This window comes from Liolophura sinensis, chromosome 10 (genome assembly GCF_032854445.1).
Source record: "Liolophura sinensis isolate JHLJ2023 chromosome 10, CUHK_Ljap_v2, whole genome shotgun sequence".
NCBI lineage: Eukaryota > Metazoa > Mollusca > Polyplacophora > Chitonida > Chitonidae > Liolophura > Liolophura sinensis.
In genome coordinates this window covers 30,491,612-30,518,486 of record NC_088304.1, presented here as the reverse complement: position 1 = coordinate 30,518,486, position 26,875 = coordinate 30,491,612, and the positions used below count along the sequence as shown (strand labels likewise).

The following is a 26,875-nucleotide window of genomic DNA, read 5'->3' as shown; positions in this document are numbered from 1 at the left end:
TAGCTTCCGGGGCCTAGGCGGCCCCTGGACCCCGGCCTTTTTGGGCTATGATAGTAAATTTCAGCTATTTTCTTGGTTCACCACAATCATGTCTGTAAAATAACAGTCCTTAATAGTGAGAGGAAAGACACCAGACAGATCTTGATGCTAAAATTAATCAGTTTCCTTAAAACATGCTTTCCAATTTCCATACCAGTAAAATTGTATATCTAAATATTATTACTGTCACAAGTTACATTAAAATACATGTACACACAAATGTCTTTTTTACACCAAAATTGATATATTTTTGATTTCATGACAGATTTTCTGATATTTACATCTGGGTAAAAATGCACTAAGATGATGGAAATATATTTATCACTGTAACAAAGATATGAGTGCATCAAAGAATTTGCTTCTGTCTTCTCCTTTCATCTCCATTACTGAAATGAGAAGATCAATAATAACTGTAAAAATCTTTTTAAAAGCATGCTAGAAAACCTGTCTATGAACCGACAATTTACAGTGTTAATTATACACATAATCAGGGGATGGGCCAGAAATTGAAATGAAGGATGTCATACTAACACCTTTTCCTACGTTTTCAAAATAAAACACATTAAAATTTCAGATTCAAGTTTTTATTGTATTTATCCCATGCCAAAAACAAAATAGGATTGAGAATGTTTAACTGAGGCTGAAATGATATCCCAGCAGGAAGGTATGTGTCCTTGTGGCAGGACATCCTCCATGGGGATGACTGGAGACACCAGACATCGCACTTTAACCAACAACATTAGACTGACACCAGATCTCACACTTCACCCAATGACATTAAACCGACACCAGGAATGACGACCTACTCAATGACACTAAACCGACACCAGGAATAGCAACCCACCCCATGACATTATACCGACCAGACATGACACTCGCCCCATGACATTATGCTGACACCAGAAATGACACTCCACCCAATGACATTATACTGACACCAGGAATGACACCCGACCCAATGACATTATACTGACATCAGACATGATATCCCAACCAAAGACATTATACATTTTCTCCCGCCAATTCAACCCGTCTTTGATCTACCTATTTGGCTCCCTTATGAGTCAATGTGTACCTCTTTGACACGGCATGACTTATAACTGTCACTGAACCCCCAGCTCTAAACCTTGGTACATCTCGGTTTTAATGCACTTATGATTTTGTCATACTCACCATATGAATCAAAGCTGTCATGAAGTGACCTTGACCCCGTACTTGAAGCTGCCTGTTCAAACGCCTTGCCAAAGAAACTATGGAAAATATACATAAAACAAACACATGTATGTAGGAAACCAGGAACAGATGGTACAAATTACAGAGTGTGACTGCAGTCAGACCTATGAGTGGAGGAAAACAGACTTGAACTGCATGGAGTAAATCAGACCAACCTCCCGAGGCCTCCGTGGCTCAGTTGGTTAGCGCACTAGCGCAACGTTATGACCCCAGGAGTCTCTCACCAATGAAGTTGCTGTGAGTTCAAGTCCAGCTCATGCCTCTCCTACCGTACGTGGGAAGGTCTTGCAGCAACCTGCGCATGGTCGTGGGTTTCCCCCGGGGGATTGCCTTGTTCCCTCCCACCATATTGCTGGCCGCCATCGAATAAGTGAAATATTCATGCATATGGCGTAAAACACCAATCAAATAAATAAATTAAAACAAAAACAGCAACTAAACCACAAGAGCTGGATTCGAACAGGAGGCACAATTGGCCAGGGGCAGATCACCTGTGGGCAGACAAAGGTCAAGACGATTAAGCCAGCCAGGACCATCTCAATATGATGGCATATGATAGGCTCTGTTTACAAGAGACACTGTCATGATAAGATTCAAACGGTGATGAAAGCAATGTGAAACAGGTGAATTCTTACTTCTTGCGCTCGTCATCTAAATTCAGGGGAGGAATTCCAATGATGATCGTGGTTCCTTCCTCTGGGTCCAGAGGTGCCCCCAACACCAACGGTAAACTTTTCGCTTTTCTGCTCTTTGACTGAAAAAAAAAACAACTTTTACAACAATTTTTACTTTAAATGTCTGTGTGGCCAATTAGTGCTCCTTCACTTTTTAGTTCAGAGGCAAACCTTGGACCCAATTGCCTGAATTACGCATGTGCAAACCAGTACATGATGAGTTGTATCACAGCTTACAAATACAGTCTTTGAAATAAATTTCATTTGGTTATCATTTGTGACTTGTCAATACTATGTCTTCCAATACAAAAGTGATAAACCAAGTGCACTTATTAATTTAAATGTACATTAAAAAGGGTTACCTTAGATTTACAATTAGCTTCTGATGTCAAGATCAAAATATTTGAGGGCATGCCCAGAAAACTTCTGACCATTTAATTTGAATCATACACAAGCAGGTCGAGGAAGAGCAGGACGGCTAAAACATGACGCTTGTGTCTATGAACCTCACCCTGACAGAATGCCAAGCTAGTAGAAGGAACATCAGCCCTTTGAACATGTAACAGAGCTGATACTCTTTGGTTGGGTACCAGGCATGTTTGTTTGTATTTTCTCATTGTCACATTGTTTAATACTGATGGTATGGGAGAGCTCCTAGGTTTTGTGACATCACTGTAGATGGCTGTAACACGGCAAAATGGCGTAACCAATTGAATGGCTAGGTACTCACCATTGTTTGCTATTTATTTGTTGATAAACGGGTGTAGAATTTTAAAAATTTTAAAACATTTCTGGAATACTACATTTATTCAGATTTAGTGGCTGACTTATGTTCACTTTGATGTAAGTCCTATTAAAAACAGTTAATTTTGGTCATACTCAACAAATGTCAAGTTTAGTCACTCAAGAAATGCCAATTTTGATTGCTCAAGAAACGTAAATTTTGGTCAGGCAGGAAATGTCAATTTTGGTCACGTAAGAAATGTCAATTTTGGTCACTCGAGAAATGTCAACTTTGGTTGCTCAAGAAATGTCAATTTTGGTCACTCAAGAAATGTCAACTTTGCTCAGGAAATGTTATTTTCAGTCACAGTGAAAGAACCTTAAAATATCTGTTTTGTTTTACATGAACATTGTTATGTACACAACAGTTGTACAGGTGGTCAGTGTCATGTGTAAACTCACCTGAGCTGAGTATGCTTCCAGAGTGAACCGGGCTAGCCGGGTCAAACACTGCACCTTTGAGAAATACTTCACATCAGCTGTGCCCTGAAAACAGAGCACAATCAATTCTGCATCATCAATACATCAATCAATTCTGCATCATCAATCACTTTCTGATAGTAGCTTAACCAAGCAATTCTTATGATGGTAGCTCCCACAAACAAATGTCATGATGGTAGCTTCAACAAACAAATGTCATGATGGTAGCTTCACCAAACAAATGCCATGCTGGTAGCTTCACCAAACAAATGTCATGATGGTAGCTTCGACAAACAAATGTTATGATGGTTGCTTCACCAAATAAATGTTGTTATCATTCATCTATCATAAATGAAAGAATAGCTCTGCCTGGAGTGATATAATGCAGGAACATATCCACAGCCATTTAAGAAAAATGTATTCAAACTAACAAGTAAACTGAAGAAAAATATGATGATTTACCAGTGAAAACATTATATCTTTATGCAAATTTATTTCATTCACAGACTTTAAGTATGCGGACACCAGATATGACACCTAATCCAGTCACAGTGTAAGTATACTGACACCAGATACAACACCTCATCCAGTCACAGTGTAAGTATGCTGACACCAGATACGACACCTAATCCAGTCACAGTGTAAGTCTGCTGACACCAGATACGACACCTCATCCAGACACAGTGTAAGTATGCTGACACCAGATACGACACCTTATCCAGTCACAGTGTAAGTCTGCTGACACCAGATACGACACCTCATCCAGACACAGTGTAAGTATGCTGACACCAGATACGACACCTTATCCAGTCACAGTGTAAGTATGCTGACACCAGATACGACACCTCATCCAGTCACAGTGTAAGTATGCTGACACCAGATACGACACCTCATCCAGTAAGAGTGTAAGGATGCTGATGCGACCAATACTGGAGTCTGAAGTCAGGTGTGTTACTCATCATGCATTTTACTCAAAGCTTAATTTATTACAGGATGTAATATTACACGCTAAAATACATCAACTCATGATTAATAACAACACTACAATACTCTCTTACCTTGGATAGTTATCAAAGTCATTTTGCCATTATGACAACGATTATTCTCATCTTATCTCTCCAGAAATCAAGACCACTGGATATGGCAACACGTGAGTGACAGTGTTAATTTGACGAGCTTGTTTATGCTCTTTTCTCTGATGACTTTTGGCGATGTGCAATAAACTAACAAACCTCTTGTATGAAAACATAAAGGAAGGGCCCTGCAGAGATGACCTGGTGCATGTCAAGGAAAGTCTGCACCTGAGTAACCATGGCTTTTAACTGTTTCTTGGCCAGATCTAAACTCTTCTCCATTCCTTCTGTGTTTGTCCTAGACAAATACACAGAAAAACACTTGGGTGATATCCTAGACAAATACACAGATAAACACTTGGGTGATATCCTAGACAAATATACACATAAACACTTGGGTGATACCCTAGGCAAATGTAAAGACACGGGTGATATCCTGGGCAAATACACATATAAACACTTGAGTGACAATTACGCATATAAACACATAGGTGATATCTTAAGACAAATATACACATAAACACTTGGGTGATACCCTAGGCAAATGTAAAGACATGGGTGATATCATGGGCAAATACACATGCAAACACTTGGGTGATACCCTAGGCAAATACACATGTAAACACTCGGGTGATATCCTAGACAAAAATACATATAAACACATGGGTGATATCCTAGGCAAATACACATATAAACATCTGAGTGATATCCTAGACAAATACACATATGAAGTCTTGGGGGATATTCTAGATGAATACACTTATAAACACTTGAGTGATATCCTAGGCAAATACACAAGCAAAGACTTGGGTGATATCCTAGGCAAATACACATGTAAGGACTTGGGTGATATCCTAGGAAAACAGTCACATTCCCACTTGAGTAATATCCTTGACAAAGACATATAAGCACTTGGGTGACCAAGGCCTTCAGTTTCTTCTTGACGAGCTCTAAACTTTTCTAAGTATTTTCAAAGTAAGTCCTAGGCAACAAGTCATGTAAACACTTGACTGAAGTCCTACACAAAAGTCCTACACAAATGTCCTAGACAAAACAGCTGGATTTGATTTATTAATCTGATTTGTGTTTTACACCGTACTCAAGAATATTTCACTTATACGACAGCAGCCAGTATAATGGTGGGAGGAAAACCCACGACCATCCACAGGTTGCTGTCAGACCTTCCCACGTACAGCCGGACAGCCTAGACAAAATGACCTACCATATGTAAAGATTTGAGTGACCACTGTCTTCAGCTGTTCCTTGGTCAATTCTGGCTTCTCCGTAAATTTTCTGTTAGCCTTAGACCCAAAGGCATGTCAACTCTCTTTTCTTGAACTTTTTGCACAGCTAATAGTACTTAAAAGTAAGATTTAATTTCTTACCTATGAAGTATGTCCAAAGCACTGAGGAAATTATCTGTTGCTTTCTTTCCTCTTTCCTTATAAAAAGAAAGTTATCAGATTGATTTTTAAGACTAAATTACACTCGCACCAGTGCAGAGAAAAACATACAACATTGGAATCTACAACATAATATTTACAAGCTATAAGAAGGCTTACCAGTTGGCTTGGTTGTCTAATGTGTCTGTCTCACTACAAGCAGACAACTGGGCTTTTTGATGTCTGATTTTTATGTATTTGAGTTTTACACCACACTCAAGAATATTTTACTTATACAACGGTGGTCAGTGTAATAGCGAGAGGAACCGGGCGAGTCCAGAGGAAACCCATGACAATGCTCAGGTTCCGGTAAGACCTTCCCACGTACAACCAGAGAGGTTGAAGTTCTCAGGTTGAGCATGAACTCACAGCAGTCACCTAGGTGAGATATTCCTGAGTCATTGTGCTGTGCTAGTGCACTAACCATCTGAGCCATGGAGGCCCCCTGATGTGTATCAGGTGATTTGTCAGTGACCTGCATGTACATGGCAGATGTTATGTCTACCTACACCAAAAATAATCCCCAGTACAAGTGTGCGTTTCTCCTTGATTACAACATAGAACCCCAATAAAAGAAATAAAATGTATGATTACTGAACATAATCAGCACTTACCACTGATTCCAGGGCTGCCACGCAGGCATGGGCCACATCTGTAGCACTAAGTTTATTTCTGTAGCCATACTGAGCAAAGAAGGATGGCACCACAACATCTGCAGTTTCCAGCCTGCAGGGAAAAAAAATAACATTATAATGAACTGAATCATCCTGAACTGAAACTACCACAGACAGAAAACAGACAAGGGAGAGATTACCTGAAAAATCACACTGTTTTCAAGTTAAAAAGTTGTGGGGTCAATCAAACCAGAAAAATGTCAGAAACTGTTGACACATGTACTTTGTTTAGTACTTTTCTTTAAGCTTGATTTTTGACAATTTGGTGTCTATCTATCAATCCTACCATACCTAAACCACACTGTAGATGATGTCTATGTATCTGTCTTTATTCATGTAGCTGTAAAAATATTCACTTTAGAAATAATTTGTTTTTAGTTTAACAAATCCATTCTGAATAAAAGAAAACAACTCACCCATACTTCTCTGTGTGTTCCAATATGAGTTCTTTGAGGTTAGCTTTGATGGAGGGATCCATAGATACAAACTTCTGTTTACACTGGTTCAGAGGCATTCTGTCAAAATCAAAACAATAACATAGCTTTAATGGAGGGATCCATAGATACAAACTTCTGTTTACACTGGTTCAGAGGCATTCTGTCAAAATCAAAACAATAACATAGCTTTAATGGAGAGATCCATAGATACAAACTTCTGTTTACACTGGTTCAGAGGCATTCTGTCAAAATCAAAACAGTAACATAGCTTTAATGGAGGGATCCATAGATACAAACTTCTGTTTACACTGGTTCAGAGGCATTCTGTCAAAATCAAAACAGTAACATAGCTTTAATGGAGGGATACATAGATACAAACTTCTGTTTACACTGGTTCAGAAGCATTCTGTCAAAATCAAAACAATAACATAGCTTTAATGGAGGGATCCATCGATACAAACTTCTGTTTACACTGGTTCAGAGGCATTCTGTCAAAATCAAAACAATAACATAGCTTTAACGGAGGGATCCATAGATACAAACTTCTGTTTACACTGGTTCAGAGGCATTCTGTCAAAATCAAAACAATAACATAGCTTTAAAGGAGGGATCCATAGATACAAACTTCTGTTTACACTGGTTCAGAGGCATTCTGTCAAAATCAAAACAGTAACATAGCTTTGATGGAGGGATCCATAGATACAAACTTCTGTTTACACTGGTTCAGAGGCATTCTGTCAAAATCAAAACAGTAACATAGCTTTAATGGAGGGATCCATAGATACAAACTTCTGTTTACACTGGTTCAGAGGCATTCTGTCAAAATCAAAACAGTAACATAGCTTTGATGGAGGGATCCATAGATACAAACTTCTGTTTACACTGGTTCAGAGGCATTCTGTCAAAATCAAAACAATAACATAGCTTTAATGGAGGGATCCATAGATACAAACTTCTGTTTACACTGGTTCAGAGGCATTCTGTCAAAATCAAAACAATAACATAGCTTTAATGGAGGGATACATAGATACAAGTTTCTGTTTACACTGGTTCAGAGGCATTCTGTCAAAATCAAAACAATAACATAGCTTTGATGGAGGGATCCATCGATACAAACTTCTGTTTACACTGGTTCAGAGGCATTCTGTCAAAATCAAAACAGTAACATAGCTTTAATGGAGGGATCCATCGATACAAACTTCTGTTTACACTGGTTCAGAGGCATTCTGTCAAAATCAAAACAGTAACATAGCTTTAATGGAGGGATCCATCGATACAAACTTCTGTTTACACTGGTTCAGAAGCATTCTGTCAAAATCAAAACAGTAACATAGCTTTAATGGAGGGATCCATAGATACAAACTTCTGTTTACACTGGTTCAGAGGCATTCTGTCAAAATCAAAACAATAACGAACTCAATTTAATCCTTCAAATTTTAATGGTAAAAGCAGGTAAAAAAAAATGTCTACATCCATACTTTTTTTTAACAATTTCACAACCTGGCACCGTGTTATTTAATGCTGGCCTAGTAAAATCCACTAAACTGACATTCCGACAGATACATGTAATAAGTGAGTATAACTGTGTGCCTTAACCCATTTCTGCCAGGAACTCCTGTAACCTCTCCTTTCCTCGTAAACTATAACTCTGTGCCTTAACCCATTTCTGCCAGGAACTCCTGTAACCTCTCCTTTCCTCGTAAACTATAACTCTGTGCCTTAACCCATTTCTGCCAGGAACTCCTGTAACCTCTCCTTTCCTCGTAAACTATAACTCTGTGCCTTACCCCATTTCTGCCAGGAACTCCTGTAACCACTCCTGTCCTCGTAAACTATAACTGTGTGCCTTACCCCATTTCTGCCAGGAACTCTGTAACCTCTCCTTTCCTTGTAAACTGTAACTCTGTGCCTTAACCCATTTCTGCCAGGAACTCTGTAACCTCTCCTTTCCTTGTAAACTATAACTGTGTGCCTTACCCCATTTCTGCCAGGAACTCCTGAAACCTCTTCTGTTTTTGTAAACTATAACTGTGTGCCTTACCCCATTTCTGTCAGGAACTCCTGAAACCTCTCCTGTCCTCGTAAACTATAACTGTGTGCCTTACCCCATTTCTGTCAGGAACTCCTGAAACCTCTTCTGTCCTTGTAAACTATAACTGTGTGCCTTACCCCATTTCTGCCAAGAACTCCTGTAACCTCTTCTGTCCTCGTGAACTATAACTGTTTGCCTTATCCCATTTCTGTCAGGAACTCCTGAAACCTCTCCTGTCCTCGTAAACAATAACTGTGTGCCTTACCCCATTTCTGCCAAGAACTCCTGTAACCTCTTCTGTCCTCGTGAACTATAACTGTATGCCTTACCCCATTTCTGCCAGGAACTCCTATAACCTCTTCTGTCCTCGTAAACAATAACTGTGTGCCTTACCCCATTTCTGCCAAGAACTCCTGTAACCTCTTCTGTCCTCGTAAACTGTAACTGTGTGCCTTACCCCATTTCTGCCAAGAACTCTGTAACCTCTTCTGTCCTCGTAAACTATAACTGTGTGCCTTACCCCATTTCTGTCAGGAACTCCTGAAACCTCTCCTGTCCTCGTAAACTATAACTGTGTAACTTACCCCATTTCTGCCAGAAACTCCTGAAACCTCTTCTGTCCTCGTAAACTATAGCTGTGTGCCTTACCCCATTTCTGTCAGGAACTCCTGAAACCTCTCCTGTCCTCGTGAACTATAACTGTGTGCCTTACCCCATTTCTGTCAGAAACTCCTGAAACCTCTCCTGTCCTTGTAAACTATAACTGTGTGCCTTACCCCATTTCTGTCAGGAACTCCTGAAACCTCTCCTGTCCTCGTAAACTATAACTGTGTGCCTTATCCCATTTCTGTCAGGAACTCCTGAAACCTCTCCTGTCCTCGTAAACTATAACTGTGTAACTTACCCCATTTCTGCCAGGAACTCCTGTAACCTCTTCTGTCCCCGTAAACTCCAAACTTTAAATTTACACGAGAAATTCATGGAGTGACAGATGCTGTCATAGAGTGTCCAATGACGATACAGCGTCAGTCTTAGCTCTTCCTCAAACACAATTCGCAGACAGTCCACAGAAATCACATTGTCTGCATCATCGCCCCTGCAAACACACGAGGAGTTCAAAGGTGCATATCACAAAAAAAAAAAAAAAAACAATAAGAGAGTTTGAACTCTATTGTCTCTAAAGGTAAAACAGTCCAACTTTACCATGTGACATAATGTGATTAACTCTTTGTTCAAGCAACTCTTTGTTTTTCTGCATCATTCATGTACTCTTACGTTTCGTTCAAATTTTTCAGACACTCATGTCATTTACCATCATACTTAACAATTTTTCAGACATGTGACGACAAAGGAATCCTTAGAGTGCATGTAATGTGCCTTCCTGTTGCAGGGAGGATTTCCACCGGTCTTTTATCTAGTGCTGCTTCACTGAGACGCTTCAGCGAAGGCAAGTAAGCCACCCTGTTAGAGCCATTATATTGATCAACCAGTCAATGCACTATCCCCTTCATGCTGAACACCACACGAGGAAGTTACAACTTCCTTTTTTACGTCTTAGGTGCGACTCGACCCAGGATAAACCCTGGATCTACCCCCCCATCACCCCCCAAAGCGGACGCTCTACCAACTGTGCTATCGGCGCCGGTAGGCATCAGAAGAACTTGTCTGCAACAGCAGTTATAACATGCATTTTCTTGCAGACATAATGTGGGCTTTCTCTGGGTAGGATCTTGTCACAATATAGCTGAAATATTGCTGATAAGCCATAATCATTCATTCATTCATTCTCTGGCTGAGAAATTCAGGACTATATGAATGCCTGATTCACAAAACATAAACACGGGCAATGCTAGAATACATGAGAAACTGAAGAATACATGAATACCTGAGAAACATGTGAGAAAACCAGGTGAATCATTTACCTGTGACTGTGCCTGGAGACGTGTGACTGTAAGGTGAGGACATCATCCATGTACTTATCTCTGCATACCTTGTAATGGATGTACTGATCTGTGAGGCCAATAATTGCCAGCCTACAACACACCAATCAGACTTCAAGCTATCAAAGCTAACTTCAGGGAATTACCTTTCACATACAATTTACTTTCTTCTCAAACTTTCTTTTTTTAACAAAAAGTTTGACAACACACCAAATTTGGTCAAAGTGAATCCTGAGACAGTTTCATAAGCCCATTCATCAGCCTATTTTATTAATAAGCCAAAAGCATTAACATAGTCTTTGCACCATTTGAGCCCAACAAAACTTTTAACCAAAGTCAGACAGTCAGTGACAAAAGTTGTTTTCAACTTCTCAAATGAAGTTTAGGCGCACCTAAAACTATACTAAACTACTGGGGCAGAAATTTATATCAACAATTAAATCAACAGAACTGTTCTGCCTGGTCTCCTCCCACCATAATGCTGGCCGCCATCGTATAAGTGAAATATTCTTGAGTACGGCGTAAAACACCAATCAAATAAATAAATAAAAAAATCACCAGAACTCACCATAATAAATCTGTGGTGTCTTTGGACATTTTCCAGGCAAGTTCAAACATTGTCAGTGCTGCCTGAAACACCCAGCATAGTTTGCCTTAAACACTGACATAAAATCCCGGAAACTATTTCTGATTTACAACTGGAAATCTCACAACGCTACATCTGCTTAATGCAATTGAAGGATTTGTCATCATGACTGACAACTTTATGCTCCCAGAAGCAGAGTTATAATAACTGGTGTTGCACTTTTAAACCTGCTACATTTGTACATTGTTGCATTCTGCCCAACTTCTCCTACAAGACAAACACCAAAACACAAACACATGCTTCTTACCATGGTGGGAAAAAATATGGTCATAAAATTAACTTTTATATTAACTTATTTATTACACTGGTGTTTTACTCCGTGCTCATAAATATTTCACTTATACAATAGCAACCACTGTAACCAGGTTTATGGTGGGAGGAAATCAGGCTGCGTCTGGGGAGAAACCCACGACCGAGTGCAGGTTGCTACCAGACCTCGTCATGTACAACCGGAGAGGAAGCCACATGAGCTGAACTCACAGTGACCACCTTGGTGAGAGGCTCCTCAGCCACTGTGCTGTGCTAACACACTAACCACTCAGCCACGGAGTAACCTGTTCATTTTAATAATCCCAAGCTCTATGTTTAGTATGTACAATATTTAACAGAGTGCATGACGTAGTAATTTGGGGGATTCTCTATTCATCTACATATACTTACCGATGTTCCAAATGTTGAGAACTGCATATAATTGAATAGAATTTTGTTTCTGGAAAGAGAAATATTAAGCGTCTTTCAGTCAGGTTGACAAAAAGAATATTCAACTACATAATTTAAACTTAACTGTATATGTAACAGCCAAACACGACATCTAATCTTTCAACTTTTCAGTCTAATTGCAGAACACAGACTGTGCGCCAATACACACAATATGGAGCCAGCAGCAGTTTGGGGGGTATGGAAATTAAACTGAAGGGCTGATAAAATACCATTAAACATTAAATTATTTTGATTTTTTTTCTCAGAACTTTCCTTGCCAACTGTAACAAAATGTGTTTGAACACTTAGATTCTATGGTTGTCTGTTGGGACCAAGCACATATGAAAGCTTTGTATACATATTCTTTACTGGAAATAGTTTGTTTGAAGGTGCATTTGGTAAACACATTCACAGCTCTACTGGTATACTCATTTAGTCGTATGTATTTAGTACCAAAAAAAAGGACAATGTCACAGTAGAATCGAATGTTTCAAATGTAATTCACTTCAAATTATATATTAGCGTTTTCTTTACACTGAACATGAACAGTTTACAATTATACTTGTACAATGGCCTTCACCTTGATTACTACGACAGTCAAGCAAAGAATTACAAAATTTCTTTATGCACAGTCACAATGTTACCTTGAAAGATTGGGATCAGGCCCCTGGATCACGAAACGATCTTAAACGCGAGTCAAAATTTCACACCACTCTAAAATTGTTATTTATTACCTAACAAGGTCAAAATATTGCTTGATGACATAAATTCTGGGCTAATATAATATGTAAGCTATATAAATTGTTGTAAAACAAATTTCAGCTAAAGTATAAACGCATAGTAACATACCAACGTTAATGATTGAAATTTTATTTTGTCTATAAAGATTGCTTCATGATCCCTGGGCCAGAACTTAACAGTTACTACCAGATAATAGTCTTGACTTGTTGTGACATAAGCCATGTTGCTGTTGTTACTGCCTTACTTATTTTCCTCCCACTGTCGTTTCTTTCTGCGCCTCTCTATGGCCTCATCGTCAAACCGTTGTTTTTTCCCCAATCTGTCAGAACTATCGCTCTCATTGCCAGAGTCATCTTCAGACTGACAACAAACATGGCTTCAAATTGTTAATTACGATATATGTATTATGGTGAGAAAAAGACCAAAAAAAAAAAGTTGACATAAGAATAATGTAACTCAAAGTTGAATTTGCTGTAATTTTGATCAATCAATTTCAAATTTATAAATGAGTACTTCAATGTTGCAAAATTTTCCAGCTCAGAAATCTACATGTAAAATAAAAAAACTCAGCTAAAAATACCCCTTAGCCTTGGCTCAATTTAAGTGGAAGCCCAAAACACAATGTATTCTTGTACCCTGTGTCTTTATTTATTTTTTTGATTGGTGTTTATGCCATACTCAAGAATATTTCAATTATACGATGGCAGCCAGTATTATGGCTAGAGAAAACAGGCTGCCGTCAGGCCTTCCCACATACAGAAAGAGAGGAAGTCAGCATGAGCTGGTCTTGAACTCAGAGCGACTGCATTGGTGGGAGGCTCCTGGGTTATTGCACCGTGCTGGTGTGCGAACACTGTCGGCACATCTTTGAGTTTATCACACATTAAAAAAAAAAGTCAGGGTAATTTACCCACATCAAATTTTTCCTTTGGTGGATGGTTAACATCTGCAATTCACCAAAAACAATTTTACAGTTTCAGCAGAAACATATTCTTGAACAATATCAAAAACACCATCAGGTAAACATGTGAAAAGGTTGAAGAAATAGGGTACATATAGATGCATAATATAACAGAAGTTTTGTTCTTTTTTAATTTTTAAATCTGGCCTGAAAACATCCTTTGTGTTGCCCACCAGTGATAATGTTTCCTGGTATAATTAACTTTTGGATTTTGGATTTTTGACCGTTTTAATAAAAGGGTACCAAAAGTAGTAAAATCTAATGTGATCAAGGGACCTGGCAGTGAGTCTATATACCAAGAGAAGTTTCAATGAATTTGACAAACAGACTTGGGAAAATGCAAAGTAAAACAAGGCAGAATTCTGAAATAAAGAGACAGAACTCTGTAAAATATTGTCTGAGAATACGGACTTCCTACTCAATGATGTAACCAAGTTCAAAGATTCAAGATTTTTTTAAACAAAAATAAAAAAAATAAAAAAAAAAAAGTACAAAATCCCATAGACTAACCTCCTCATCACAGAAAACCTCCTCATATTCAGGCACGTCAGTCAACTCTTCCTGTTTCATTAGCAGCTTGACCTGGACAGCGTTAAACACATTGTAGATGTCCACTGGGCGATGGCTAGAAACAAGCACAATACAAATTACAACCAGTTGTAATTAATACAGAAGCTGAGAAATTTACTAGATCATTCCATCTTTCTTTATTGGTGTTAAATGCCATTTTCAAGAATTTTCTTTTTATATGACAATCAAAAACACCAAAGTTCAAGTTAAACCACAGGTTCATTAACAACTACAAGCCTTTCCAACACAGATGTGTTGTGTACCGGATCAAGAAATTTGATCAAGATTTGTGATCAATTGGTCCTCCATCTTCTCGACGCGGAAACTTTTTTTCCAGCAGTCATTGATGCGTGTCACACAGGTGCGCGCTCTACACATGACGCCTGACAGGTGATGCAATGTGGGCCACCGGAACGTGCATTTTTGAGGTTATGTTTTCATTTTAACCCTGTGTACAGACTACTGAAGCTATGACCTTGAAAACTGGTCAGTATATTAACAAAATCATGCCATTTGAATGTCCAAGTTTGAAAGGGTTTGAACAAAGGATAATGGAGTAATGAAGCATCAAAGTACAACCCAATTTTTGATGCTCACGCGATATATATATACACGCACATATATAAAAAGCACAACGATGTAAAAAATGAGAAAATTCTCTGTTTTTTCTTACAATACGTTTCAGCACATCAGAAAAACCAACATCTGTACATATATGGAATGTTCAGTTAACTATATGTAATTACAACATGAAACATTTTCAACACTAACACCAATACCCGATGTAGAGCTGATGAAGTTTGGGGTACGGGCGTAAAGTTTGTTAGGCTTGAGTTAGTGCTTGGGGTTTAACGTCATACTTAACAATTTTTCAGTCATATGACGACGAATGTTAGGCTTGAAGATCCTTTCTTAAAGTTTCAAGTTTCACTCACAGTTCATCAAACCAATCAGTTCACAAACTCATTTACACAATGGGATACATATTAATCTACAAAGATGTCTGAAGTCATTTAAGAAGTCATTATTTTACAAAAGCCAAAGACATTAGTACATTCCGAACAAAATCTTCAGTGAGCTAAACCTGCATGGGCCTTGTTTAATTGCTTATGTGAAAAGAACTTTCTGTTTCTTTGTCATAGTTTGTTCCACTGTTTCCATGTCTCTGTCAGATTCATTACTTTCACTATCACTCAAACCCTCATCAAGCTGAACAGGCTGGCGGTTGAGGCATGCATAGCATCTACAACATGCACTTGATCCCTGCCTTCCTACATGAACGTATCAAACTGTCGCACGATTTCTTACAACCATAACGGACGCTCTTAATTTATTTGATTGGTGTTTTACGCCGTATTCAAGAATATTTCACTTATACGACGACAGCCAGCATTATGGTGGGAGTAAACCAGGCAGAGCCCGGGGTTGATGGTCTTAAGGACACAACCATGGGCAACAGGAAGTGTTGTCCACTGGATGGACAATAGTTCAGATTTAACATTCCATCCATGTCCAATTGGCTCAGGTACTGTGAACATCTCCTGCAGACATGATCAATATATTTTGGCTTGGTAGTTTGCACATATTATGTGAAGCTTGAGGGCTTCCCTGTTTGGGGACATCATCATATCACTAAATGAACCAAGTCTGAAGTCACCCCATCAATGCAGTTCACAAACAAATTTCTCCAGATATTCAACCGAGGTGTCTGACATAGTCCATTGTTTCTCTAAATTACAAAATGTTCTGACTTTACCATTAGTTTCAATCCTTTTACTTTTCCTTATCCTCTGAAACCACTTACACTATTACATCCTATTACATCCTGAAAATGGATGGAATCCTACAAGTCTTTCGGCAACATTTTCTGAAAGGTTTCTTACTAATTGTATATCAATATGCTTGGAGGTTTCAGTCACTAAATGTAAAATCACATGAGCGTTTACAACTGCTGACATCCACAGACCCAATACAAAGACATCCGTATCCACTGTACCGATTATGATATCCATGGCTGTTGTTTCATTCTATGCAGCAAGTGAAACATGGAGAAACACTCTGGTATCTGCTTCCTCCTGGTTGGGGCTGAGCTCTTCCACCTCTATAACGCAATTTGCTGAAAGGATGACTGGTATAGCCTGAAACATTTCTCACCTTGTGTTGCATACACTTGAATGCCAGACACAGTATGTGGTGAGCAGGCTTTCCACATTCCCACAACAAAATTAACTAGGTCTTCTTTGTTGCTTCCAAATGTAAGAAATTTGCTCATCTGTTCTGGTAGCCTTTCATCAGGTCTTGTTATATGAACTTTGGTGCATCTATATGCTGACCTTTTGTCTCATTCATATTGCTTGATCGATTTATTTTTGTATCCGTCTGCCATAAAGTCGATTCATTTGGCATGATATTTCTTTGATATCCAGTTCAACCGTTCCAATATAGCAATTGCAAGCTCACCAAAGGTTTCTGGGAGTTGATGCTGTTGTTGGATAAGAACCATGGCATCAACAATGACAACAATTTCCGAGTTAAAAACAATATTCAGGTCGACTGATTCTTTAGAGATGCATTTTACATCCTGATGTAAAAGTGCTGATTTGTTGGTCTTCGTCATGTTGCCATCAAAGGTGGCTACTGCTGCGGGAACAGTGGCCAATGGATACTTCAACACTTCCTTCAGTTCTAAACCTTTCTCTTCTTCAACCATCAAAGGGCGGTGAAACAGGTGTCGACTCTCATTTGCAGGTGCATTTGCAAGAGAGCACATTGAGGTAACTTATCTAATACCTAAGAATGTTTTTTTTTTGGTGGAAGTGTCAGCTTATCAGATGTATCTCTCCCTTCAGATTTCTCTTTCAATAACCTCTCATTGACAAATCCTTTTCAATTTTCTTCTCCAAGTGTATAGGCATTGGATAGGCTCGACCTTAACTCTTCTGGCGCAATTTTTCCAGAACAGCTATGTATAGGCTCATCATTATGGTCAGATGTAAACAAGTTGGTGAACTCTTCAACAGTTGTCATAACATCACTGCTCATTCTTGAGGATTCTTGATGCTGTTGACTCATTACGCTGTGAAGATATTCCTGCATCCATCCTTAATTGATGCAGAGCTTTGCCGTTGATCTCAAACTACGATTACAGTGATGACCATTCATGACTCCTGAAATGGAACCTAAAGCAAGAAATGCCATAGCAGTGTGAAATTCACCCATGCAAAGGATTAGATTCTTTCTAAATTTAGACTTTAACGTATGTCCTGGGCCTTTGCACGCAGTTTTCACACATAACTGGTCGCTGTTGTCTTCCTTTCATGGTTGACTGGCCAGCAATTGTTTTAGTTTTACGACAGATGATACATTCCGCAGGTAAAACATCTGCCAATCTCCTGGCAGACAAATTTTCAGAATTTGAAATGCGATCACTTAAACGATGTCTGATAGGGTTCTTCATAAAGTATTTGAACACCTTCGTTGGTATGCCATAATGTTCCGTTCCGTTTTCGTATTACACTAAGCGATATTCTATGTTGGTCAGTGTACCTCTGATGACAAGGTTGATGACAGGCATAGGAAGATCTGACTATGTGACGGAACAGTACTAGTGCTCCCTTTTCTATACGATCTAGACCTTTCCATATATGTACCCGGTCAATAATTTTAATCCCGAAAACATCAGTGAACGAAATAAACGGACTCTTTTCCCCAAGCAAGACGTGACAAGCCCATTTCTTGTTGGGGGACGCCATCTTGGAAAGGAATGAAGCAGTGATATTTATGCTCTATGATTGGTATAAAATTCGCTTCACAGGGGGTACTCAACAAGGGTGAGAAAAAAAAACTTTTATTAACTTAGCAAACCTGTTTTTTAACATGAACATTTTCAATTTTGAAACTAGATACCCAGTTCCATCCAAACGTGTCAAAATTTGTTAGTCACCAGTTACGTTGAAGAGTAACGTTTGAATCTGAACTTCGGCTCATGGCGTTAATTGTTCTAAAATTTGTTTCATATGACTGTGTCCACATTGGACACAATACATATTATATTCATATCAGTGTATAATATGTGTTAATAGCAATGTACCTATCACAGATGTAGAAGACCACACCCTCATCAGGCTGTAGCAGCTCCACCACGTCCAGGTTAGCTCCACAGTTTATCATCAACACATGCTTCATCTGAAACATACAAATGAAGAAAAAACAAAAACATTCATCTATCTATGTGGTTCAGCTGAACTTTTCCGGCTAAACATTGATTATCTTCAATCTTGTCAATGCTATCAATTAAGGAACTTCTGTGTTATACCAACCCATCCCTTTGAACATTTCAACGCTATCAATCAACGAACTTCTGTGTTATACCAACCCATCCCTTTGAACATTTCAACGCTATCAATCAATGAACTTCTGTGTTATACCAACCCATCCCTTTGAACATTTCAACGCTATCAATCAACGAACTTCTGTGTTATACCAACCCATCCCTTTGAACACTTGAACGCCATCAATCAACGAACTTCTGTGTTATACCAACCCATCCCTTTGAACACTTGAACGCCATCAATCAACGAACTTCTGTGTTATACCAACCCATCCCTTTGAACATTTGCGAAAAGTAACTCCAATCACAATCCAAAACTTCCCTGTCCAGGTCGGAAATGAACTAGGCGGATAGCCAGAAATATGGAAAAAGGTGTCCGGACTGTCCTTTCTGAGCCCATTTTGTTTCAGTAGGGTGTCCAGATTTCATATTTTCTTCTTCCATGTCAGAAGTGCTGAATCAGGGTCCCAAATTTGGCTAAGTTTCTGTTTCAGCCATCAACTTGGTGGACGTGTAACTGATTAACACTGGTTTGAACTGAACTTCCAACTCAAGGTGTACAAGTAACTGATAGACTAGTAAGCTTCATAAATACTTTGCCACAAGTTGCTTTCAGTGTTAATTATGGTGGCTGCCTCAACAAATTGGTAAGTAATGCTCTCTTTTCATCACTCAACACCATTTTAGAAGTGTTTAAAACATTTGAACACGAGAGTGTTTTGTTACCCCTTCCGAGTTCTCCACAAAGGCCCTCTCCAAATCCTGCTTCCCTGCCACTGGAATGATTGTGTACAAGACATGGTCGCACTGGAACAAGTACTAAAACACAAAAGAGACATTACATCATTGTTTGTGCGTTAATTACTGGCCTGGTTTACGAACATATTTTTTTTATCTCACTAGTAACTTCGGCTGTACACTGCTTCTTTAATTTTGTTTTAAAGAGGCTAGTATAACAAATATCAGACATACATGTATATTCCAAACAACTGATCAGCGCAAATCCAACTGAGTTTTTGCTACAACAAGTACATGTATTTGAGAACAGCCCATATAATTATCATTCACAATTTTATTATATCAGCCTAATCGGTATACTGTAATTCTTCAACCTTTTGGCATGTTTGCTGCAAGGTGTTTAGTCAAGCATATTCTGAAGACATCTGTGTAGTCTAGTAAAATTACACATTTGGTGAAGCCTTGAAATTGGCCAATCCAACTATTGCAGTTTTGTCTCCAAAATAAATTAAAAAACTTGCTCTTTCACACCTTGTGGAAAGGTTGAAGAATTAGGGTACATATCACCATTCAAAATCAGAAATAAAATTCCTAAAATGTATGAAGCTGGCCGCATTAGCAGTTTTCCAAACTTCAGACTCATTTTACCATTATAAACAGTACAGACCAGAGAGGACAAACAATAACCTGAGCAATATGTATTCTTGTTAACAGAGAAAAATAGATATGATTAGCGGATATGGATTGTTTGTGCAGAATTCCCCATACACTCTGTTTATCAAGAGCTTCACACCACTTCAGTCATGACAGTAGCTGTGATTGTTTCTGCTCAGGGTTTCACTTCCAATACTGGATGTAATCTAGTGACTTCACGGTTGTGTTCTTTTGTGGACACAAGACAGTCCTAACATGCACACGGTGCTGCTTCAACTGAGTGTAATCTGGATGTATTTTAGTGACTTCACGGTTGTGTTTCTTTGTGGAAACAAGCCAGTCCTAATGTGTACACGATGCTGTTCAGCTGAGTGTAATCAAGAAGGCTACCAGTGGTGGTACATACAAAAAACAGTTGATGGTGAAAGTCTCAGTTTCCCTTAAGGTTTGTAGGGTTTAACGGAATGCAAACTAAATATATTCATTTATTTCTTCACTTATTTGATTGGTCACCTTACTCCATCATATTTCACTGATACAACGCGGGCCAACAATTGAAGGAAGCCAAGCAGAGCCCGTGGGAAACCCACACCAACCGCAGGTTGCTGGAAGACCTTTCCATGAACAACGGGTGAGGAGGCCAGCATAAGACCTGGCAATGTAGCTATAAGATGGAAGATAAATGTCTGAAAAATGATAAATGTAAAGTCTGTTTTTACCTGCAAAATCTTAACAGCGCACAAGCCATCCACATCAAATCCAACAAATACCAGCACTCTCTGAAAAACCAAACATTTATTTATAAAGCGTGAAATGTCAGGATTTCCGTCACTGATGTGATATTTAAAAGTGATATTTCACTCAGATACCACTTTTGTTACTACATTTTCAGATTTCACTCCCAGACACCGACCTCGGTGTGCGAGACATTAAAACACAGAAACATTTTGTTTTATAACGTTCCAATCCGAGGTCAGTGGGTTCACATCATAATAACAGTTTAGCCAACTTCAACATTCCTACATGTATGTGATGCAACAAGACATAATCTCATACAAGGCATGACATCCTACAAGACATGACATCATACAAGACATGATATCATACAAGACATGACGTCATACAAGACCTGACGTCATACAAGACATGATGTCATACAAGGCATGACATCATACAAGACATGACATCACACAAGACCTCAGGTACAATGTCCTGCTATTTGCTATATGCAAGTTCTTTTGAAGGACAATGTACAGCAAAAAATATTGCTGAACAGGATGACTTCAGTGACTGAAGAATAATTTCACTAAATGAACGCAAAAGCTGATGGCAAGTCAATTTAATTTCCATTCAGGTGGAGGAAACCTGAGTGCCTGGATAATCCACCAGCCACTGGCAAATAACCGATGTGCTTTCTCGCTAATGTGATGTAGGGACATCAGTGATCTCAGACCAGACTAAGAACATCAGTGATCTCAGACCAGACTAAGAACATCAGTGATCTAAGACCAGACTAGGCACATCACATCGGTGATCTCAGACCAGACAAGGGTCATTGGTGATCTCAGACCAGACAAGGGTCATTGGTGATCTCAGACCAGACTAGGGACATCGGGGATCTCAGACCAGACAAGGGTCATCAGTGATCTCAGGCCAGATTAAGAACATCGGTGATCTCAGACCAGACTAGGGTCATCGGTGATCTCAGACCAGGCTAGGGACATCGGTGATCTCAGACCAGACTAGGCACATCAGTGATCTCAGACCAGACTAAGAACATCGGTGATCTCAGACCAGACTAAGAACATCGGTGATCTCAGACCAGACTAGGGACATCGGTGATCTCAGACCAGACTAAGAACATCGGTGATCTCAGACCAGACTAGGGACATCGGTGATCTCAGACCAGACTAAGAACATTGGTGATCTCAGACCAGACTAGGGACATCGGTGATCTCAGACCAGACAAGGGTCATCGGTGATCTCAGACCAGACAAGGGTCATCGGTGATCTCAGACCAGACTAGGGTCATCAGGGATCTCAGACCAGACAAGGGTCAACGGTGATCTCAGACCAGACTAGGGTCATCGGTGATCTCAGACTACACTATGGACATCGGTGATCTCAGACTAGACTAGGGTCATCGGTAATCTCAGACCAGACTAAGAGCATCGGTGATCTCAGACCAGACTAAGAACATCGGTGATCTCAGACTAGACTAGGGTCATCGGTGATCTCAGACCAGACTAGGGTCATCGGTGATCTCAAACCAGACTAAGAAAATCGGTGATCTCAGACCAGACTAAGAACATCGGTGATCTCAGACCAGACTAGGGTCATCGGTGATCTCAGACCAGACTAGGGACATCGGTGATCTCAGACCAGACAAGGGTCATCGGTGATCTCAGACCAGACTAGGGTCATCGGGGATCTCAGACCAGACAAGGGTCAATGGTGATCTCAGACCAGACTAGGGTCATCGGTGATCTCAAACCAGACTAAGAACATCGGTGATCTCAGGCCAGACTAAGAACATCAGTGATCTAAGACCAGACTAGGGTCATCGGTGATCTCAGACCAGACCAGGGACATCGGTGATCTCAGACCAGACAAGGGTCATCAGTGATCTCAGACCAGACAAGGGTCATCGGTGATCTCTGACCAGACTAGGGACATTGGGGAACTCAGACCAGACAAGGGTCATCGGTGATCTCAGGCCAGACTAAGAACATCGGTGATCTCAGACCAGAATAGGGTCATCGGTGATCTCAGACTACACTATGGGCATCGGTGATCTCAGACTAGACTAGGGTCATCGGTGATCTCAGACCAGACTAAGAGCATCGGTGATCTCAGACCAGACTAAGAACATCGGTGATCTCAGACTAGACTAGGGTCATCGGTGATCTCAGACCAGACTAAGAACATCGGTGATCTCAGAACAGACCAGAAACATCAGTGATCTTAAACCAGGCTAGGAACATCAGTGATTTCAGACCACACTAGGAACATCAAGGTGTTCAAAAAGGGCAAGTAGCAGGTTGCAGACAGCTATCTACTGCCATCCCCCCAACTGCCTACTTTGAATATTCTTAACATTTAAATCAGTACTAACTGTGATTAATAACATAATTAACACTAACATAATTACTTTCATTTCAGCCGCCTACTTTTGAACTCTGACCTCCTTCTCCAATTCTAAATGAAAACTCTGAACATCTTTGATCTCAGGCTAGACTAGGAACATCAGTGATCTCAGAATAGACTAGGAACATTGGTGATTTCAGAACAGACTAGGAACATCGGTGATCTCAGACTAGACTACAAACTTCATGTAAGACCATGTAAATTACTCATTTGCTCTGTTAACTATTTTTTTTTTTGCCATCAAAACAGCTAGAAGCATGGTACATGTATCTGGTTAAGAGAAGTTTAAAATGATTGGTTAATAACATTCTGAGGGAATATGGATTTCAATATGGATTTCAGTTTGACAATTTGTGCTGGTTTGTTCACGGCAGTTCATTTGGTCGCTTGACCACTTATGTGATGTTCAACTGGAAGAAGAACAGTAGACAAGACTGTGTGTGCCACGTGACTTATGGATAAATTGCACACAATACGAGCAAACAATAACTTTAAATTTCTGTTTCCGAGGTAAATAACGCTTATTTAACAAGTGGAGTTTTAACATCATATGTGGCTACCTCACAAGGTGGCAGTCACATGATCATTCTTCTATAACAGTGACCTTTTATGTCAATGACGAAAACCTTAATCCCCAAATTAAGCCTCTATGTCCTCCTTATTGTCATATACATGGTGGTGGAATGGGATATACGTTTGATGTTACGTGACCGACTATTCCAAAAGGTCCCAACCCAAATTCTTTTTTCATGCTTTTACAGATGCCAAATTATTTTATTTCATTTAATATTCCCCCCCACCCCCCGACCACCCCCCACCTATCGTTTGAAATGTCACCCTGTTTATACAGATGACAAGTGCTCTTTCGAGATATACAATTTCCGAAAATCCGGTCTAAGCATGGATTATTTTTACTGATGCACGGAGACCGCTGCCATCCTTAGCCCCGATGATGTGTGCACCCAATTATGATTTTGTATCTGTATTCAACATTCATACACCTTTTGCACCCACTGACACTGACCTTTATTCGATATTTCCTCAGAAAATCTCTGTCCAATTTGAAAATAAGGTCTGCTTTGAGCTACTCACCGCGTGATGCCGTCTACCTGATTGACCTAAATTGGTACGTCCATCACACTGACGTCTATTGAGAATCTGACATCATGTAAAAATACATCATAACGAATTCCAATCTATGAGTATCACAGTCCTCCATATGAGCCCCCTCTGTTGGCATGGAAAGATACCGTTCAGGAGATCCCAAAATATAAAAATGGTTAGTCAGGTGTGGACATCTTTTCTCCCTGCCAAAGTCTATGCTAGGGAGCATGTAAATGAAGCATTTGTTTACTGATACATTGTTGTGAAGAGGAAACAATGTAAGTGACACTAGAAAGGGTAGGTGCATTTCTAAATGGATACAGGGAAGTTCACATACAAAGACAAAGCTGTTATATTCCATCTTCATGCAACGCAATAGGATTTGGGCTCTCCTCTTCCTCATGTATAAATGTTTTGTACTGTAAATTAGGTCAAGGCTGGTGATCTGAGCTGAGGTTCAGTTGGGTGCTTATTCTCTTCACACTTTTAGACAAGCATGTACAATGAATGATGTATTGAAGACAGAATAAATATTTGATCCTTCACATGAAGGAAAAATCCCCTAAATCTCACAAAGTTTAATTAAAATTAGGAAATTTAGGAAAATGGAAACAGATTTCTCAGTAGGTTCTGCTTCACTGCATCAAAAGTATCAGCTGGACAAGATTTTGGTTATATTTTCACATGCTCACCCCCTCTGTACAGAACCTGAAAATGCTAGCACTAACTGTTGACTTAAATTATTCTGTAGTACTCATAGAAATGTTTAACAGGTGACGAACCTGTTAGTTTTATCGCAAGATCTAAGAGCATTTATTTTGAGAATTGTCAAATGTTGGGCGATATAATTCAGTATTATGTTCTGATCAATGTTGAGGACATTTTATTGTGATCATTTGAGCAGGATTCTACTACTGTCCTTCCTTTATGCGAAAAAAAAAAGAAAGAAATTGCATCCTTGCATTCCTTTATATCCAGCCTAATGAATTACCCTAGGCATGGTTACGATACAACTTCTAACAGACGTTCTTTCTCAATATGCCGGGTACATGTATGTATTTTCCTATCCACACTTACAACCTCCACAAAACATTTCCTGACATTTTTTCAACGGACAATCCCAAGCCAAAGGAATCACATTTTAACTGGACCAAAATCAGCTTCTGTTCTGCTAAAATCGGTCATTTGTTGGCCAAAAACCCAGCACACCTTTGGACATGTAGCCATGTTTGCCGTTTCGGTGATTTGCAGAGTTTCTCCATAATCCATGATGGAGACCTTTCGTCATGCTGATGGCCATAAGTCATAGAAAAGTACAGATAAAAATCATGCAGCTAGACGAGACAAAAATCCACATCGTAGAGAATAGCCTCAAAACTTGAGAGTTAGAAACATGGCTGGGACGGTTTTGTTGGGTTGTCAACTAAAATAGGTACATATGAACTAAACTGTCAGGTGAGGGGACATGTGTATTCTTGAATCCTGCAGATGATGTCAAACATGTCTGTTGAGTAGGTTGTCTCCCTTTGTTGAATTGTGAAAACAATTGTCACATAGCTGAAAGGGTTCACCTGTGCGAGACCGCAGACATCCTGGCACTTCACCATTACTAGGCAGCAGCAAGCAGACGACGACGAGGTGAAAGATAACATGGGAAGGTGTAGGGAAATGAACAACACTGGACGATATTCAGGAAAGTAAGGTTAATAACCAGAAATTATAGTATGTTTAACAACAGAACAATGTGCACAGCATGTATAAACTGTGAAGGTCAACAAAAGCCCTGAAGCAGAATTTTGTGTTGACTCCCATGTTATTTAGACAATGTTTTCACCACAGTGTGTGAGGGAATAAGCGTGCTGATGCAGGTCAAATGGCAAATACCTGAATGTCTGCTGTCTCGTATATATCGATCTTTAGGACAGAATTCATGGGTCTTTGGCGGAATAAATTCGTCACTTGGTTATTAAACATACTCTGTGATAGGATATGGAAATATATGGTGTCAGTAACCTTTATATTGGGTTCGGCGTCAATATGAGGATTACTCCGAATCCTATCGCCGCATACCCATGTAACGTATAGTATAAGAAACATGTTGATGTTGTAGTGCTCGTGCAACCCAGGTGTGACTACACTTTCAAACGCTTTACATTCTTGAAATGGGAAGCTTATCCATATCTAGATACCTGGTGTAGTACTGCCTCGTAAAACTCTCGTCTGATATCTTTCACGAACATCCTGCAGTGAAGATAAACCTGAAATTTTCAACCTTCTTGAAACTCAACCTCACGATAACATTGTTAAAATCTGGCGGGCTATAATGCAGTAGAGAAATTCGGCTTCGGTCATTGGACAAAAATCAAAAGGTGAACTTCCGTTGTGGAAATCTTCTGCAAATTAAACAGCACCCGTCTAAGTTGGGACCTTAGCTACTACCAAATGCTAGACTAGTAAATTCCCCGATAATCAACCAAGCGGTTGTGTATACATAAGGAAGGCTTTCCCAGTATACTTACATAGGCCTAACTATAACAT

The 26,875-nt window shown here is 39.5% G+C and overlaps 1 protein-coding gene across 1 annotated transcript; it reads right to left on the bottom strand.

The window, feature by feature from the left end:
* Positions 1 to 309: 309 nt before the first annotated feature.
* On the bottom strand, positions 310 to 26,648 carry LOC135476639 (cell division control protein 45 homolog). Its single transcript, XM_064756731.1, has 18 exons — positions 26,527 to 26,648; positions 20,806 to 20,865; positions 19,421 to 19,513; positions 18,455 to 18,549; positions 14,305 to 14,419; positions 13,078 to 13,193; positions 12,054 to 12,102; positions 11,316 to 11,377; positions 10,730 to 10,840; positions 9,712 to 9,903; positions 6,755 to 6,853; positions 6,279 to 6,390; positions 5,608 to 5,663; positions 4,382 to 4,520; positions 3,132 to 3,215; positions 1,908 to 2,026; positions 1,213 to 1,289; positions 310 to 425 (listed from the first exon to the last, which is right to left on the bottom strand). Exons 1-18 carry the CDS (start codon positions 26,575 to 26,577, stop codon positions 361 to 363), a joined length of 1,695 nt encoding a protein of 564 aa, XP_064612801.1. The 5' UTR covers positions 26,578 to 26,648; the 3' UTR covers positions 310 to 360.
* Between the last annotated feature and the right edge of the window lie 227 nt (positions 26,649 to 26,875).

Bases quoted from the DNA above. Each gene is read 5' to 3' on its own strand.
- LOC135476639 (XM_064756731.1), bottom strand. From the start codon at position 26,577: ATGTTCGTGAAAGATATCAGACGAGAGTTTTACGAGGCAGTACTACAC. The intron at 19,514-20,805 runs GTAAAAACAGAC...TTTGTGTTTTAG, and splicing joins GCGCTGTTAAGATTTTGCAG to TACTTGTTCCAGTGCGACCA. The intron at 6,854-9,711 runs GTAAGTTACACA...TGATTTTGACAG, and splicing joins GAGTTCCTGGCAGAAATGGG to AATGCCTCTGAACCAGTGTA.